The sequence below is a fragment of the Falco punctatus genome (assembly GCF_963210335.1).
Source record: "Falco punctatus genome assembly, chromosome: 17".
Taxonomy (NCBI): Eukaryota; Metazoa; Chordata; class Aves; order Falconiformes; family Falconidae; genus Falco; species Falco punctatus.
Window position 1 is genome coordinate 5,347,919 of NC_137597.1, and position 15,484 is coordinate 5,363,402.

General features: G+C 47.1%; 1 protein-coding gene across 1 annotated transcript in view; it reads right to left on the bottom strand.

The window, feature by feature from the left end:
* Positions 1-15,365, bottom strand: part of TMEM81 (transmembrane protein 81) — a 33,506-nt gene extending 18,141 nt beyond the window's left edge. The window contains exon 1 of the mRNA XM_080367217.1: positions 11,077-15,365. Coding sequence (XP_080223343.1) covers positions 13,211-13,996 — 786 coding nt within the window. The 5' untranslated portion in view covers positions 13,997-15,365 and the 3' untranslated portion in view covers positions 11,077-13,210. The remainder of the gene's footprint in view (positions 1-11,076) is intronic.
* Between the last annotated feature and the right edge of the window lie 119 nt (positions 15,366-15,484).

Here is a 15,484-nt window from a genome sequence, read left to right on the forward strand (position 1 = left end):
CGTTGATGTCTGGGAGCTTTGTTTGGCAAAATTTTTTATGTTGTTAATTTGGCATTTTTGTTCTCACCTCCATCTTGCTGGGCCTTCAACCTTTCTCCCACAAAAGATGGGATGAACAGAAAATTAGGGGTGCAGTGTTAGCTCAAAAGCAAAGGAAATTAGGGCTTGGGCAACAGTTAACCTGACTGATATGCAGAACTAGCCATAACGACAGTATTTAGGAGGCATAACCTAACGGGACCTATGGAGCTCAGAGCTCTGCTGGATGATGCCCAGTGCAGCCCTGGGGCCTGATTCAGGAGAGAAGCAAATAAAAGCAGCAAGGTTAAATGACGTGCCCAAAGAGCCTTCACCGACTGGAGACGCAGATGCTGGGGGGACCCCAGGTCTGACCCTGTTGAGTAGCCAGCACTCTGCAGGTTGGGACGGAATAGAAATCTCTCGTACTTGAAGGCTGCTGCGCTCCTTGGGAGGAATCACTGAGCGGGAGGGAGCTGCTTTGGTGCCCAGCCTGGCCACCGTCCCGAGGTTCACGCTGGTTTCAGGCACAGGCTCCGTGTTCACCCCATCGTGTGCCCCCAGCCCAGGGCAGCCGATGCGCCTGCTCTCCCCAGGGGCTGCAACACCTGCAGGCCCAGGGACACTGCTAATTCCCTTCAAGAGCTGCACATCTCCAGGGCCAAAGAACGTGCTTGGGTGGACAACATGTTGGATGACCTCTCACAAGCAAGGAAAGCGAAGCAAGGCACTCCTGCGAAACCCGAGGGCTGAGGTTCAGCATCAGTCTGGGTCTGACCACACAGGCTATGCAACAGCTCTTGCAAAAACTTGGGTCTCAACAGATGCTTCCAAATGTGTCTGGCAACACTTGTGGCTCTGTCCGTTTTATTGAATTTTACAGTGTTGGAAAGCAAGACGCTTTACAGCATGGTGGAAACGGTATCTAAATGCTGCAGTGACGCTGTTTTTGAAATAGCAGCCACCTGCACCGTTTCCCTGGGAAGGTTAATACATTTTCCATACATTTCTTTGTTTAAACTAGATCACAGGCATATTTTATACAAGAAATGAAAACCAACATGAGTTGGATTTCAGATGTTCCAGTTTGCACTGCTCTGCATTGCAAATGGGCTGAATATATTCTAATCTGTAAAACTGATGGGACAGTGTTTTCTAAAGCGTTCAAACAACAAGCAGATCCCCTTGAAAGTTAAATGTCTTCAATGTGAATTCAAGCTACGTCTCTTGTTTGAGAAGGCAAAACATCAGTACATACGGCTTCATCAGTATGTGTTTTAGACCAAAACACTGCTGAGCTTTTGCAACATTTTAAGGATTACACATAGAAGCAAAGAGGTATGACCTAGTGATAACCACAATGGCCTTACAACCGCTTGCTGTAATCCCAGCTCCGACACTGACTCCATCTACAGCTCCAAGCAATTATTTCACCACTTGCTGCCTCAGTTTCCCTTCCTGAGAAGCGAGGCACAAGCAGGTCATAGTGTGTTTGCAAGTTCTGTGCAGTTTGGAAGTACCTGTGTGTTCACACTGCTGTCACAGGTGGGACTGCAGCTCACGCAGGGTTTCAGAGCTGACTTAAACTACTCAGCTCGGGCACCAAGAGCAGCGTAACCGCAGGAGCACAGGCTTCAGCAAGGCGATCAGTCACTGTCCGAGTCCTTGGTGGCAAACCTGTCCTTGTACCTGTGCTGTTTCCGTCACCTAGTCCTCACCTAATGTGGCCAGCCACGGCTCCGCTGACATCAATGTTTCCTGAGCATTAGCATGCAGAAACTCTGAAAGATGCACATGGTAAACAGGCAGTCTTCCTCCCACGGATTATTTTTTTTTGAGATTTTAGGGAGGTTTGTTGATACTCCAAAGCCACGGAGCAGGAAAGATAGAAACACATTATGAAACACCGCAGGTTAGTACAGGGAAGCACCCTGGGTGAAGGACAGGGCACGTTGGGGATGGAAAAGGTCTTCCACTTGCAACACTGGCAGATGAGAAAGTTCAAGTTCAGGGCCAGATGGTTACAGGCTAAACTTCAGCTGAGACAGCTCCGTGTTTGTACACAGACACAAGGCAAGTTAAGGCAAAGACTGCCTTGCCTTAGGCAGTCCGTTCTGCCATTTAATTTACAGGAGCCTTAGGTAACCCACGGAAAAGGATTCGCTCGTGCAAACGCAGCATTTGTACCCACGTTAAACTTTATCCAGGCTATAAAAAGAACCTGCATGTAAAGCCTAGCCAGAGCCACCAACAGGCAAAAAAGATGTGGAAGGCGGCTACCGTAAAGCCAGTTAGAGCTTCCTAAAATGCAGCACAGGGGTTAAAAGGAAAGGTGTTCAGAGCCAGGGGAGAAAACTTCAACATCTTAACAGAGTTTACTGGCTTTACATTACTGCATTAAGTTACAAATCAATTTCCTGTCTTACTAACAACCCCCTGAATTTAACTGCACTGAGCATTTGCCTTAGAGATTAACTTACAAGGAGGAGTTAAGTGCTGTGGGGTTTGTTCTCAGCACTGTAATGGCTTGCTAAGGAAAGTCATTAATTTCACAGGGTCTGTCTTACTCGTCAGTAGTAAAAACCAACCTGACAAGGGTGCTGTAAGTACACAACAAGGGTGAAATGCTTTGAGACTACCAAATGAGAGGAGCTTTATTCTGATTTATTTCTATTTAACATGAAATAATCTTCTACCTGATACTATCAAACTTGCAGACTGAAGATTGTGCTTCTGGTTTTAGGTTGTCTGGGCTAAATTCAGCACTCGGCTATATGAGTTTGAACGAGGAAGAGCTCACCCTTGCAACAGGACAGACAAAGTGTTGTACCCTGAATGGGAGACACTGATGTCTCTGCCCAGAGAATCAGCTGGATAACGCAGGCATCACATTCAGCTCATGCCGGGGGGCGGGGGGGTGGGTATGTGTCTAAATCCCATCTGCTCTAAACCTGCAAAGCTATCCCCCATCCACAGAAATACTCTACTGTGGATATTTTAATCCAGCTTTACTACACACAAACAGGGCAGCTTTCTTCTCAGTAACTTTGTTGTATGCTATTTTTTTAAGAAAACATTGTAAGCATACTGTACTTACTGTAATTACGGTTATTTATTGGCTACAGTAGCACGCAGTTCATTAATAAAGATCTTCAGAGACTTTAGACAGCTACTAGGGTCTGGAGTACTTCTGTCCAACTTTCAATGCAATTAGTACCTTCCTTGCCCAAGAGTCCCCCGGCACAGGACTGTATTTTTCCTGACTGCCAATTGCACATACCAATAAAAACAAAGGAGCCCAGTGAGACCTGATCCACACGGAGAAGTCAATTAAGATATAGTAAACTCAAATTCTATCCCATGACAGTGTTAACTAAACAAAAGAGGAGAGGCTGTCCATGGAGCAAGGAATTGCGAGTGTTGGGTGTCTGCTTAGAGATGTTAATGTAATAATGTCTCTGGCTGCTATTCTAAAGGCTAGGAAACTCAAAGTAAAAAATTTAATGCACCTTATTAGCAGAAAGGGTAACTGACTGTTGGAATAGCTTGCCAAAAAGCCTGGTCATCAATAACAGCCTTTAAACCAAGTCTGGAAGTCTTCCAGGAAAGATATCCACTAGATCAGCCGCAAGCTGGCTTGCAAAGGTTCACTTACATTATAGAAAATAATTTCCTTCATTGCAGGAAGCCCTGCATGCAATCACCTCATCTATGTTCTGTCAGATTAATTCATCACAGTAACTCCTTCTGACCTAAAAAAAAAATAAAAATCTACCGGCTTCCTTCTACCCTTGGGAAGGATTGTCGAGAGACCAGCTAAAGCAGTAAGTGGAATGGGCCCGAGGGTTCCCCCGGGCGTTAAGCTGAGCACGGTGTCCCTGCCATGGCAGGGGGTTGGAAGCAGATGATCCTGAAGGTCCCTTCCAACCCAAACCACCCCATGATTAAGCCAGGCGCAGCCGTGCCGGAGGGCGGACAGACAAGAAATGGGGCTCACCACCAGTGAGGTCATGGGGAGCCTCAGCCAAACCCCTTCCCTCAGCCCATCCTGGATCCACACACTGGCGTGCAGTCCCTAAAAGGAACACCATGCCCAGGGGGAGCACAGGGGGGGCTTAGGCACTGGCTGCAGCAAGATGTGCTCCCTCGGCTCCCTCTGCGCCCCTAAGGATGGAGAGGAGCTACAGCCACCCACAGCCTGAGATGACAAGCAGGTCTGGGTGCCCCCTACCACTGCCCAGCCCCTGGCCTCCGGGTGCCGATGGCAAAGCAAACCCAACAAAGGGTGCAAAGAGGCTGGGCTCAGCTGTGCTCGGACCCCTGGCAGGCTCCTGCCCCTCTGCCCCGTGCCCTGCCGAGCTGCAGGAGAGGCTGCTCATCACCGGTGCTGTAATTAGCTCAGGGACTGATGCTGCAAAGGGGCTTTGTAAAGGTGAGGGCAGTATCATTAAAGAGACCAGCGGGGAGCAGCCAAGACTGAGATGAATCCCTCCCCAGCTCATCCCCTGCCAGGGCACTCCTGCTTTCTCAAGAGCCTTCATTAAACGCCGCCACGCATGATACAGATCAAGGAGACAAATGTAGCGTCACCAACAGACAGGCAGGTCCTACTGGAAATGCAAGCACAGCCCCACGGAGCGAGCACGCCAGCAAGCCATGCTGCACGGACGTGGGATGAAGGATGCTGGGAGGCATCACACGTGCCCGCCAGTCCCAGAGCGCCAGCACCAGCTGACCACCGTAACCTCACCAGAGCTCAGCTGCATTTAAAAACAAAAAACAGTTGATCCAGGAGCATCTGTGTGTTTCCAGCCAAGGCTCTTACGCAGGTTTCAAGCATTAAGGCTGTAGGCACTGTGAGTCCAGTCCTTGCTGCGGTATTTTGGCAGGCCTGGTCCCAAAAGAGGTACTTTTCTACACATAAATATAAATGGAAAATAGATAACTTTCTGTGAAACCTAAAACATTTCCACATAAGGTTCAAATTTACTTTATTACATTAAAGTCACAAAAAAAAGACAGTTCAAGCAAATCTCTTGAACTTGGTATCAAAACACTTCAAGAATTAAAAAGGAACGTACCCCAGAGCTAAAGGTTTGTGTCTCACCTGAGAAAACAGCCTCCTCTTTCCTTCCCCACAGGTATTTTAAAGAATTTCTTGTTTCTAAAGGTTTTAGGTTGTTGGGTCTCTGCTGCCTACACAGCACCACAGCTCGCTGGGTCCCCTGCCTGGACACTCGCAGAGAGGTTTCGTTAATCGCCTTCTATACAAAATATACTGTCACTTTACTTGCCAATACCAAAAGGGCGAGCAAAGGACTTTCACGGATGCAGCCCTCCTCCCACAGAACAGAAGTAGGAAGACAAATCAAAGTAGATCTTCCTTGGAAATGAAAAAGCATCAGGAAGAAACAGGCAGTTTCCACAAAGAGCACACAAGTTTAGACAAACAAGCCCAATATTGGTGACGGGGGTAATGAAAGATTCCTCTGCCCCACGAAGATAAACAGCAGCAGCTTTTTTTAAATGTAAAGGATGCAGAAAAAACAAGGGATGGAGGACGGATGCTGGCTGGAATGAACTCAGCTTGGGGCAGGCAGGCAGAGAGAAGTCAGAGCAGGTTTGTAGCATCAGCAGAGCCTGCTTTGTTCCTGGGAAGCCAATAAAGAGAGCTCCAAGAAAGAAAAACTGCTTGAAAATGATCTTTCTTCTCTCCTTTTGGGACCACATTGAGGTACAAGTAAATTACTACTGTGAGTTAATCTTTAAAGCCAACATCTTTAAAGCTAACATATGTAAAAGATGGGTCTTACCACTCTGAAGATGCTTCATACTCCCCATTCTAAAAAAACTCCTACTCAGAAAATAAGCAGTTGATCTTCCTACCTCTCTGGAAACAGGGCGCAAACCAAACCAATGGTTATATTGTCAGGAACACCGAGGAACAGCATCCTAAATGCTTTGTGCAAATCTATGCTACAGTTGGTTTTGTTTAATAATGTCCTCCTGTTATTTGCTTCTATCCTATGATTTTGGGGGGTTAATACCTACCATGAAAGCCAGATTTTCAAAAGAGCCCAACATGCAATGCTTGAAACCCCCTAAAACCTTATTTTACTGCCTAAGATGTTGTCCCTTATTGGCACTCAGTAGATATTCAATAATATTGATTTATTGACCCCCACCGAAGCCAAAGACACAACTTTTGCTAAAGAAGAAGAAACTTCAACACAGCCAAAGCAAAGGGCGGAGTTATTTTATATGCCGCTAAGTAATTTTGGTCTAAAGCTTCTGCTTAAATTAAATCATGGCATCACATTAGCTATGACCAGCACTAAGCACAAAAATCCCTTATTATGGTGTACACCTGACTCAGCACACACTCATTTAGAGTTAACTAAAACATTCCTGCTTTGGATTAGCGCTGCAATAGTGAATTTGCTTTTCTATACCCAGCTGAAGATGACGCATGAACTAAACCCACAGTACTCGGCGTGCTTCAGCAAAACGCACTGTTTTTTCTGCGAGTTCCACACCTCTAAGCCAGCATCACCAGAGACAGGCAACAAATGAACATATTTATGCAGTATACTGTAGCAGAAATGACAGCCAAAAAGCTGCAGTTTCCTTGAAAAAAAAAAAAAAACGGAGGGAAGAACAAAGGCAAAACATCAATAGCTACTCAGTGTATCTGTGCTGGGAGAAAGCCAGCAAAAGGGAAGGGGAGAGTGAACTCTGAACTTCCCTGGTTTTCGAAAGGATCGTTCTGTGGACTCAGGAAACGTTCCAAAGTAGTTCCTCGCAGAGTGCGGAAGAGATCCGATGCCGTCCTTGGGAAGGGATGTGTTAGTAGTTATGTAGTCACACGCATTTCTTAGCCATAAACAAAGTATTTCCCTCTTTACCTCCTGAAAACCTCTGTGGGAGGTAGGCAAACGCCTGTCTTGCCATCAGCATGCGCAGGACCGATGGGGGCTGCACTGCTGCTGCATCCACAGCACCACGTTCACCGCTGTTTCGTACAATGCTCTGAAATGCCTGACTAGGAAAGATGTTTTAACAAAACTAAAGGTCATTAAAAAAAATATATAAAAAATCACCGCATTTCTAGTTATTTATCTGGTGTGAGGCTTAGGGAAATGCCTGTAGTAAGCAATATACTGGATAAATGAGCCGAAGGAAGAGGAAAAACAGCACGTAAGAAGCAGCAAGGAGTGGGAACAGGGGAAACAAGGAGCCAAGAGCCCAAGAGCTGCACTGTTCCATATATCCCACTGTTCCATATATCCCACTGTTCCATATATCCCGGCAGATTGCTGAGCTGCTGCAGGCAACTGCAGGAACAAGTTAAAGAATTAACAGAGATCAACGTGCAGACGATGGAAGAGTCAGACGGACCCATCTTGGTGCAAAAGAAGCTTATGGGGGTTGTTTTCCTCTTCGCTGCCACTCAAGTTCCAGCAGTTAGGGCAATCTAGTTACTCCATTTAGATAAGCTTCAGTAGCTCACAGCAATTTAAACAGCTGCCTGTGCCTCAGCATTCTGTCACTACCTCCTTCTTCCCAAGTGCTAATGGCATTAGCAAATTGACTTCCTCCCTCACACAATCTGTCTGGCTTTAGCATGTACAATACTAATTGCTTCCTAATACTCCGGACCATCAGCAGGCAGAAGTGTGGTACCACAAAAACACCTCCAGCTGGGAGGTGGCAGCACACAGGGGTTGCGTGTGGTCCCTGCCATCCTCCCCCCTCCAGGTGAGGCACACGGACCCACCAGGCACAGGAAGAAGTTTAGGCACCATATTTCCAATCCAGAGCAGAAAGAGACACCTTTTTTTCTGCAATTCACCCAGTTGTGCTAGGAAGACCAGGGACAGTGACTAAAACCCCATGCGTATTAGAGGAAGAGACAGAAGGAAACTTAGAGGTGGAGAGAGTATGCTGTTTTGAAGGGTCCCTGCTGCTTTCACTGACCTCCCTGTACCTCCAACCTCCCCTACTCCCTTTTGGTGACCTTTCTTTCAGCTCAGACTGCTCTCCCTTCCTTTCCTTCCATCCCTCAGCAGACCTACTAATGGAAATGTCAGCCAACACTTTAGATTATTGCAAAACTCCAAAAGCATACAAGTGCCATTTTTAAACAGCAACTGCGCCAATAAAGACCCAGTCCCATCCTTTCTGATTTCTGGAGTCACACTGTCCATCACAGCCCTCGATCTTAAAATAAGCATTAAAAAAAATAAATTAATTTTCCTGCTCCGGACACCTGGCTCCCCTTGAAAAAAAAAAAAAAAAAAAAAAAAGGAGGGCACAATAAAAAGATGAAGGATCCTTTTGGCTCCCACTATGACCTCCTCAGCTAAGCAGTGAGAAAATGGATTGCCTGGACCTTTCATGTAATCTTTCTACATTTCTAAAACACAGCTGCCCACAGGATGCAAGCCCCTGCATTTACATGACAAAGAGCAGAGAGGCTCTTCCAGATGGGACAGCTTCTCTTTGTGGATGTTAACCATTAGCTCCCAAACCAAGCATGTCTGCTCCAGCTATTCAGAGAGTTCTTCAGCACAGAGGGGATCCCAGAGCCTGCCCCAAACATGACCGGAGGAGGTCTTGTCCCACACAGCAGCAACAACACACAGCTTCCCCTCTCCTGCGATGCCCACCTCATTTACAAAGCTCACCTGCCCATTTCTTCACGTTCAGCAGGCAAAAAGAGCTCTGTAAATCAGGTGCGTGGAAAAAGCCTACTTCAGTTTTCATTAGCTGTTTGTATTTTTGTTTGTATGTTTTAAAAAGGATGGCTGCACGTTGCGCGGGCTGGGATGTACGCTACAGGCATCTGCCACAAGGACACTGGTGGACAGGAGAGATGTGGACCAGCTTAACACAGGCAGGCGGGCTGGCAGCAGGCTCCAGAGGAGGCTGAGACACAGGCGCACATCGCGTGGTGCTGCTGCTGCTTCTCACAGGCTGCAGGAAAAGAATTCCCTGGGGGTGAGAAGAGTTTTGCAGGAACAAGTCTAGAGCTCACTGTATGCAGTGTTCACTCACTGTGGTGTTAAACCTGGCCAAAAGGCTGAGTCAGCGTGCTTCACCCTGCTTAGAAGAGGCTCACTGTGGTTTCAGTTGATTAGAAATAGGTTTTAAGATAAAAGGAGCCACCTAATGCAGGGATCAACAATGCAGACAAACAGTAAACCAATGCAAAACATGGAGTTTACTGCAAGTTTTTTCATGCTGATCTTAGAAGCACACTTGAGATACTGAGATGATTTCACCTCCGACCTCTGCAGCAGAATGAGAAAGAGATTAAGAACCCCACCTACATGGATCTCTTTCCTCAGGTTGGGGAGATACTGCTGAGTCTCTGAGCAGTCAGTTCTGTAGCAGAGCTACCAGCTTCTGGGACTGGGGAGCTCTTTGGCAAGGTGAAGAAATTCTGCATTAAGAAAATGAGATTAATTGGTATGAATGGACTATCTCGCAATCCAATTCCCTTTTAACTAGGTCGATGGAAAAGGTATCTCCAGAGCCAGCTTACAGGAGGTCCTAGAAATACTCCAGAGCACAGGGGAACAGGTTACACTGGAATTGTATGGACAGAAGCTGCCCACGAGCCTCCCCAAACATCTGATGCTGCAACTCAGACGGGCTTCAGAGCAGGGAACAAGCGATGCCGCAAGGAAGAGAACTGCAGCAAACTGGGTTTAAACCTCTGCGCATGTTCCTAAGGTAAAGCAATGTCTCCTAAAGAGCAGGAACAGCACAGCATGCGAAGCACAAGGTCAGCCAACATCTCTTGGAGCTGGATTTCTCATCAGCTGCATCCACTAAGTTTAGAACAGGCTGATCTGGCTCCTGCCTAGCACTGCTGCTTTGGTTTGGCCATGCAGACCGTAACAAAAATATCACCCTCAGCACGGCAAAGCACGGAGCACAGGTCCCTCTCACCCAGCTGGGGAGGGACCTGTGATTCTGTCTGGTTTCTCCTCAGGGCTTTCTTCCATTACTTGCTGCCCCAGGATTGTGACAACAATAACAAATCTAATTCCTCACTTCCCACACCCTGTGCCACAGCAAAAGAACAGCTGAACTACAAGGTAGCTCATCCTATTTTGCCTCCAAATCTTCCAAAAATCTTTCCCTGTCACCTCAGGAAAGCAGATTTAACATTCCCTGTTCTCACTGTGTTTCTCTTTCAGGCATTAGCTCTTCTTCATCAAGACAAGTTGAGTTTCAGCAGCTGTTACTGCATCCCTGCAGCCCTCTCCAGTATCTCTGGGACCCTGAAAAGGCCACATCCCAGGCAGGAGCAGGGAAAGCTTCAGGCAAGAGCGAAATCCTGCCGTTGCCTATGGTTGGAGGATGCTTAGAGAGATGACTCATGCTCAGTCAGGGAGGATAGCCCCAAAGATCTCTAACAGCTTGTGGGTGTTTGTTTTTAGGCAGAAAGTGAAAGCAGTGAAGGCAAAGAAGAAAAGCAGGCATTTCTCCATCCCGAGTCGGACAGCAGCCTGGGCTTTACAGACACCAGCACTCAGCCAGGTGAGAATTCAGGGCCTGACACAGGAGCAGAATCAGCCCATGGCCAGGAAGGTCCCAGCGTGGTCCTTGGTGCCAGCACACCTGCACGGAGCGGACTACGTACGGATCCTTCCCCACCTATGATGAGTTAAGCAACTCCCATTTCTGCAGCGTAAGCGCAGAGGAGTGCAGAAGATTTCAAGAACTCCTGGAAAGCAAATGCAGCCAATACAGAGCAATTTGCAGGGAACAAGAAATACCTCGCAGGGTGGGGGGTAGGTGGGGGGGTGGGGGGGGTGGGGGGGGAGCACCAGCAATGCAAACACGACCAGCAGCTCCCTAAGTGCCTTCAGGTTGGGGAAAACAGCTCCCCAAGAGAGAAAGGGCTGCAGCACCGGGATGAACTGCCTGCAGAGTGCGGCAAGCGGGGACAGAGGGAAAGCTGGTGAGAACAAAGCATCAGCACAGGCCACAGACGTGCCCACCACCACGTACTGCTGCCAGCTCAAAAACCCTACAATTCCTCACCACGCACGTCATCGTGGGAGCTACGGGAGCCTGCCGCAGGAAAAGGCTGCTGCAGAGTGTCCAAGCGACCCGGCTGGAGTGTCAGCAAAACCCAGGCGATGCAATGAAAGCCCAGAGGGCAGAGCAGGGGATAACGGGAACAGATGGAGGCTGGCATGCAAAAGGAGCAAGTGGACCCTGAAGAAGCAACGCAAGAACTGGCTGCTAAAGGACACAGCCTTGAGAATCACAGAACGAAGCAGACTGACCACAGATGAAGACAGCCTCGGCGAGCTAAAGGCTGGGAAATACTGGAATAAGGTTCAGAAAAAGCAGCACATGCTCCTATCCAAGGAATAGAAGCAAAGAAAAGCATTGCAGAACCAGAGGGAACAGCCTCGCGAAGACAAAGCCAGCACCGAGCACAGGAGGAACTTCGGTATTGTAGCGCTGAGTCAGAGGAAACCAATGAACAGAAGCAAGAAAATCCTGGGACGACTGGAGCCCTGTTCAGGAACTTCTCACCCACAGGACCAGATCCCAGATGGAAGGACATACAGTCCCTTGCTGTCTCCAACCCTTCTGTGCCTTCCCAGAGGGTTGCCCCAGGCATCAGGAAGGGACAGTGCATCTTCCTGAAGGCACCTTCTGGCACTGCGGAATGGTTCCCCGCAAGGCTTCCGAGCTTCTGCTGGTTGTTATGCCCGTTAAAGTCTCCCCACAGAAACAGGGAGCTCAGCAGAACTACAAACACGGAATTCACGCCTGATGACAGCTTCCTCACTCAAACACATCTAGACAACCCCAGGGTCCACAGACCACTGTCCTGATATACTTTTATGACCGACCTCACTGTACACGAAGATTTGGCTCGCTACATTTCAGTCTGATTTTTTAGTGTAGGATTCTCTGCAAATAAGATATTTGCCTCCATATCCAACTCTTTCTATATTGAAGCATATTATTGTTTTTCTGGTAAAGAGAAAAAATAATAGCATGCTTCAACCTTTAACGTTAGAGTCGTAATCATTATTTTCCCCAGAACTGGGTGTGCTATGCATTCCTGTACTTTAGTTCACAGAAAAAAAAAAGAAAAAACCCTCCAGACTTAGTAAATATAGTTGTTTACTGTAACATAAGATACAGAAAGTAGAAAGAGAAGGCACTTAATAGGTCCCTCTGTGGATTCTGCTACCAAGGGGGAAACAATACTCCCTACAGAGTTGAGGCATCTTTTATACTTATTAATCACCATGAAAAATAAAAAGATCCACAAGCCCACTGAACTCTTCCCTTCCTCCCCCTTCAAACATTTCAGGAATGAGCTCAGCTCTGAGTCATGATTAAAAACACCCGGTTACGTTCCTAAGCAGCAGTGCTCAAATTGAAGATTTGTTGTGCTACCCAATGCTCCCTGCTTCACTGTTCCACACTACAAAGGAAACAGGGCAAGCTCCAAGCTATCGCCTGAAAATACTTTACAGTTTTCCAGGCTCTAGTGGAAGGAGATAAATCTCTCTAGGGGAAGCAGGCAGCGGTGGCCCGCCCCTCACCCCCACAGTGACTGAGACCGGACCACTTGGATCTGATGGAAAGGACCTCAAAGAACCAGGAAACCTGGTAAGCCCAGCTCAGAAGCATCCTTACTTCTTTGCACCTCTTGCTGGAGAAATATCATCTATCAAACGGCGATTTCTGTCAGCTCACATCACCAGAGTTCTCAGCAAGGCAGAAGAAATTCAAGGCAATGAGACAGGGATAAAGATTGCAAGTTACTAGCTAAATAACCCCCCCCTCCCACCACCCTAGAGGTAAAATAAAGGCCCATTAGAAGAGCACAGCAAGGCGGTTAGCAGCAAGCAGTTTTCTGTGGCTTGGCGTCCTCTAGCTCCTGTCGTATCTGGATGATTCCAGACCAGCCTTTCACACAACGTGGAGGCAAACCTTTGCCCCATTTGGAGCTACTGTCTGCCCTACTCCATTAAAACTCAAGTTCTAGTCCTGTACTAAGTTACCAGACTCCAAAGCTTAAGAAAATATTTGGTAATAAACTGTGTCAGCCAGAAAAAAGAAAAAAAATTACAAACCTCGCCATGAAATAACGCATCAATACTAATAGAGAGAGAGACAAGAAATTGCATTAAATCTCAGTTCATTACTTTGCAGCTCTCTTTCTCAAAATCTTCCACAAGAAGCAGAGCACCACACTCACCAAGACACCCCCTATCACTCCACTTCCAATTCCCACCAAGCATTCATAAAACAAGTCTCTTTGCCAAAAGGGCTGCCGTTCTTGCACTTCTTCGTGGGTGCCGTTGTTTGTGTTTCCTTCCTCCTCATTTGCTGCTAATTTCTGTTCCCAAGTCAAGGATTTTTGAAAGTTCAGATCCACCAAGTCAGTTCGGATCACTCTGACCCCAAAGTAAACCCTCTTGACAACTTTGAATGTCTTCAGCACCTGCACATCACACCGGTACGTCCCTGCATCAGACTCCCTGACAGGGGAAAACCTGATGACCGAGCCGGGGTTTTTGAAAGGTTTGAACAGTACGTCGTTTGTGGTGACAAGGGCTGGGGCAAGCCTCCACGTATAGCTGTAGGCTTGGCTACCAAAGCCGGCCGCATCCGAGGTCAGGCAGCTGAACTGGAAGGGTTTGCCCACAGGGAGGGTGAAGTGGAGCAAGCCACAAACCCAGCTGGTCAGGCAGCCGGACCTGCGCACGGTACAATTCCTCCTCTCTCCGGCGGGAGTCATCTCGCACATCTCCTCCAATTTGACGCCCAGTCCACAGGTGACGCTGCAGGATGTGGCGTTGACCACAATTTTCACTACAGCAGACTTCAGCTCTGCCGGGATGGTAACTTCTTCAAAGGAAGCCGACGGTAGACAGAAAGCACAAAGTAATACCCCAAGGACGCGGCTGGTCCCCAGGGTCTCCATATCAGGGTTATCAATCAGGTGTGCTACTTTCTAAAGCCATGCAAATTCAGCAGTCAAAAAACCACAAAAGTAATTCACTGTAAATTTTCAAACTTAGGATTTCTGAAATCCCATCAGCATCATCTTCAAGACCTAATCCGTTGGGAAAAATCCTCCAACAAGACAGGCTCGAAGTCCACCACCACTAAAAAAGATGCAACGCAGTAGCCTATCAGTCCGAACATGAACCGTGAATCCCAGTTCTTGTAACAGGGCAGCCAAATATTTTAATCCACTGCATTCCAGCAACTCAGATATATTTGACAATTTAAAAAAGATTTACTCCTCCCTTCTCTGTAAGATTTTACATACTATTTTGGATGAATTTCCACTGTAAAGTAGTACTGTTCCAGCTTGATTTTCCCACCAAACTACCAAAAAAAAAAAAGTAATCACTACTAAAACCTTTAAAATAATGCTGTTGAGCATAAGGAAATCCTAATTCCTTATGCAGCACCTGTACAGTCCTGTCCTATATACACATATCTCAAGACCTAAAGTACACCCCAAGTTACTAAGACCACAAAATTTCAACTTCTAGACAGTCTGATGGCACTGAAACCGAAGGCAATCTGAAGCGACTTTTACCACCGATGATGTCCATCTCTATGCAGGGCCTGCATCTCCACGAGCCCATGTTTCTAGGGAACAGTGCCAGCATCACAATCATAGTCCTGTTGCCCGGGTCAGAATGCGGCCCCAAACCTTCCAAGGAAGAACAAAGAACTCCCCTAAGTCTAAAGCCAAAGCGAGTTCTCAGAGATGAGGACTCAGCCACCAACGCCAAATCAGAGATTTCCACGTTCCACTGATGCATCTGTAAAACACAAACCACTCGTATGCTGCCACTGCAGCAAAATGCTTGGAGACATGTCAGTGTAATCCACGTAGTACTCAAGAGTCCCCAAAGAATAACATGTTACTAAAAAAAGTTCTTAATGAAAAAAATAGTATCAAAAGTTACATATTTTTAATGGAGCAATCAAACTATGGTCAAGGTAGTTCAATAATCACCATCGCCTTACCAGCAGCTGAAGCAGATTGCAGAAAGGATTTGGATTGCCATGTTCTTTAACAGCTCTGCTAATGAATATCCATCTTTCTCTTCCTAACACTTCTTCACTTATTAAAAGGGAGACTTCTGAAGATCTAGTACATGTATTTTCCAAATTCAGTTTCCCTGGAGGTGCCCTCTACGCCCACCACGCTTTGTGTTCAGCTCCCCTTTCGCACACCTGTCCCCGAGCGCCCAGGCTGCACCCAGGTATACAGGGCTTTTATTACGACTACAGATTTACTCCCCTCTCTTGAAAAGAGATCATCCACCAAGTGCCACACTAAAAAAAAAACAACCAAACACCACACCAACTGCAGTGAAGGCACAATCCGTTTGTGTTTGCACCACAGCTGGATTCCTAAACGTGTCACAACATGATCATGGTTGTATAG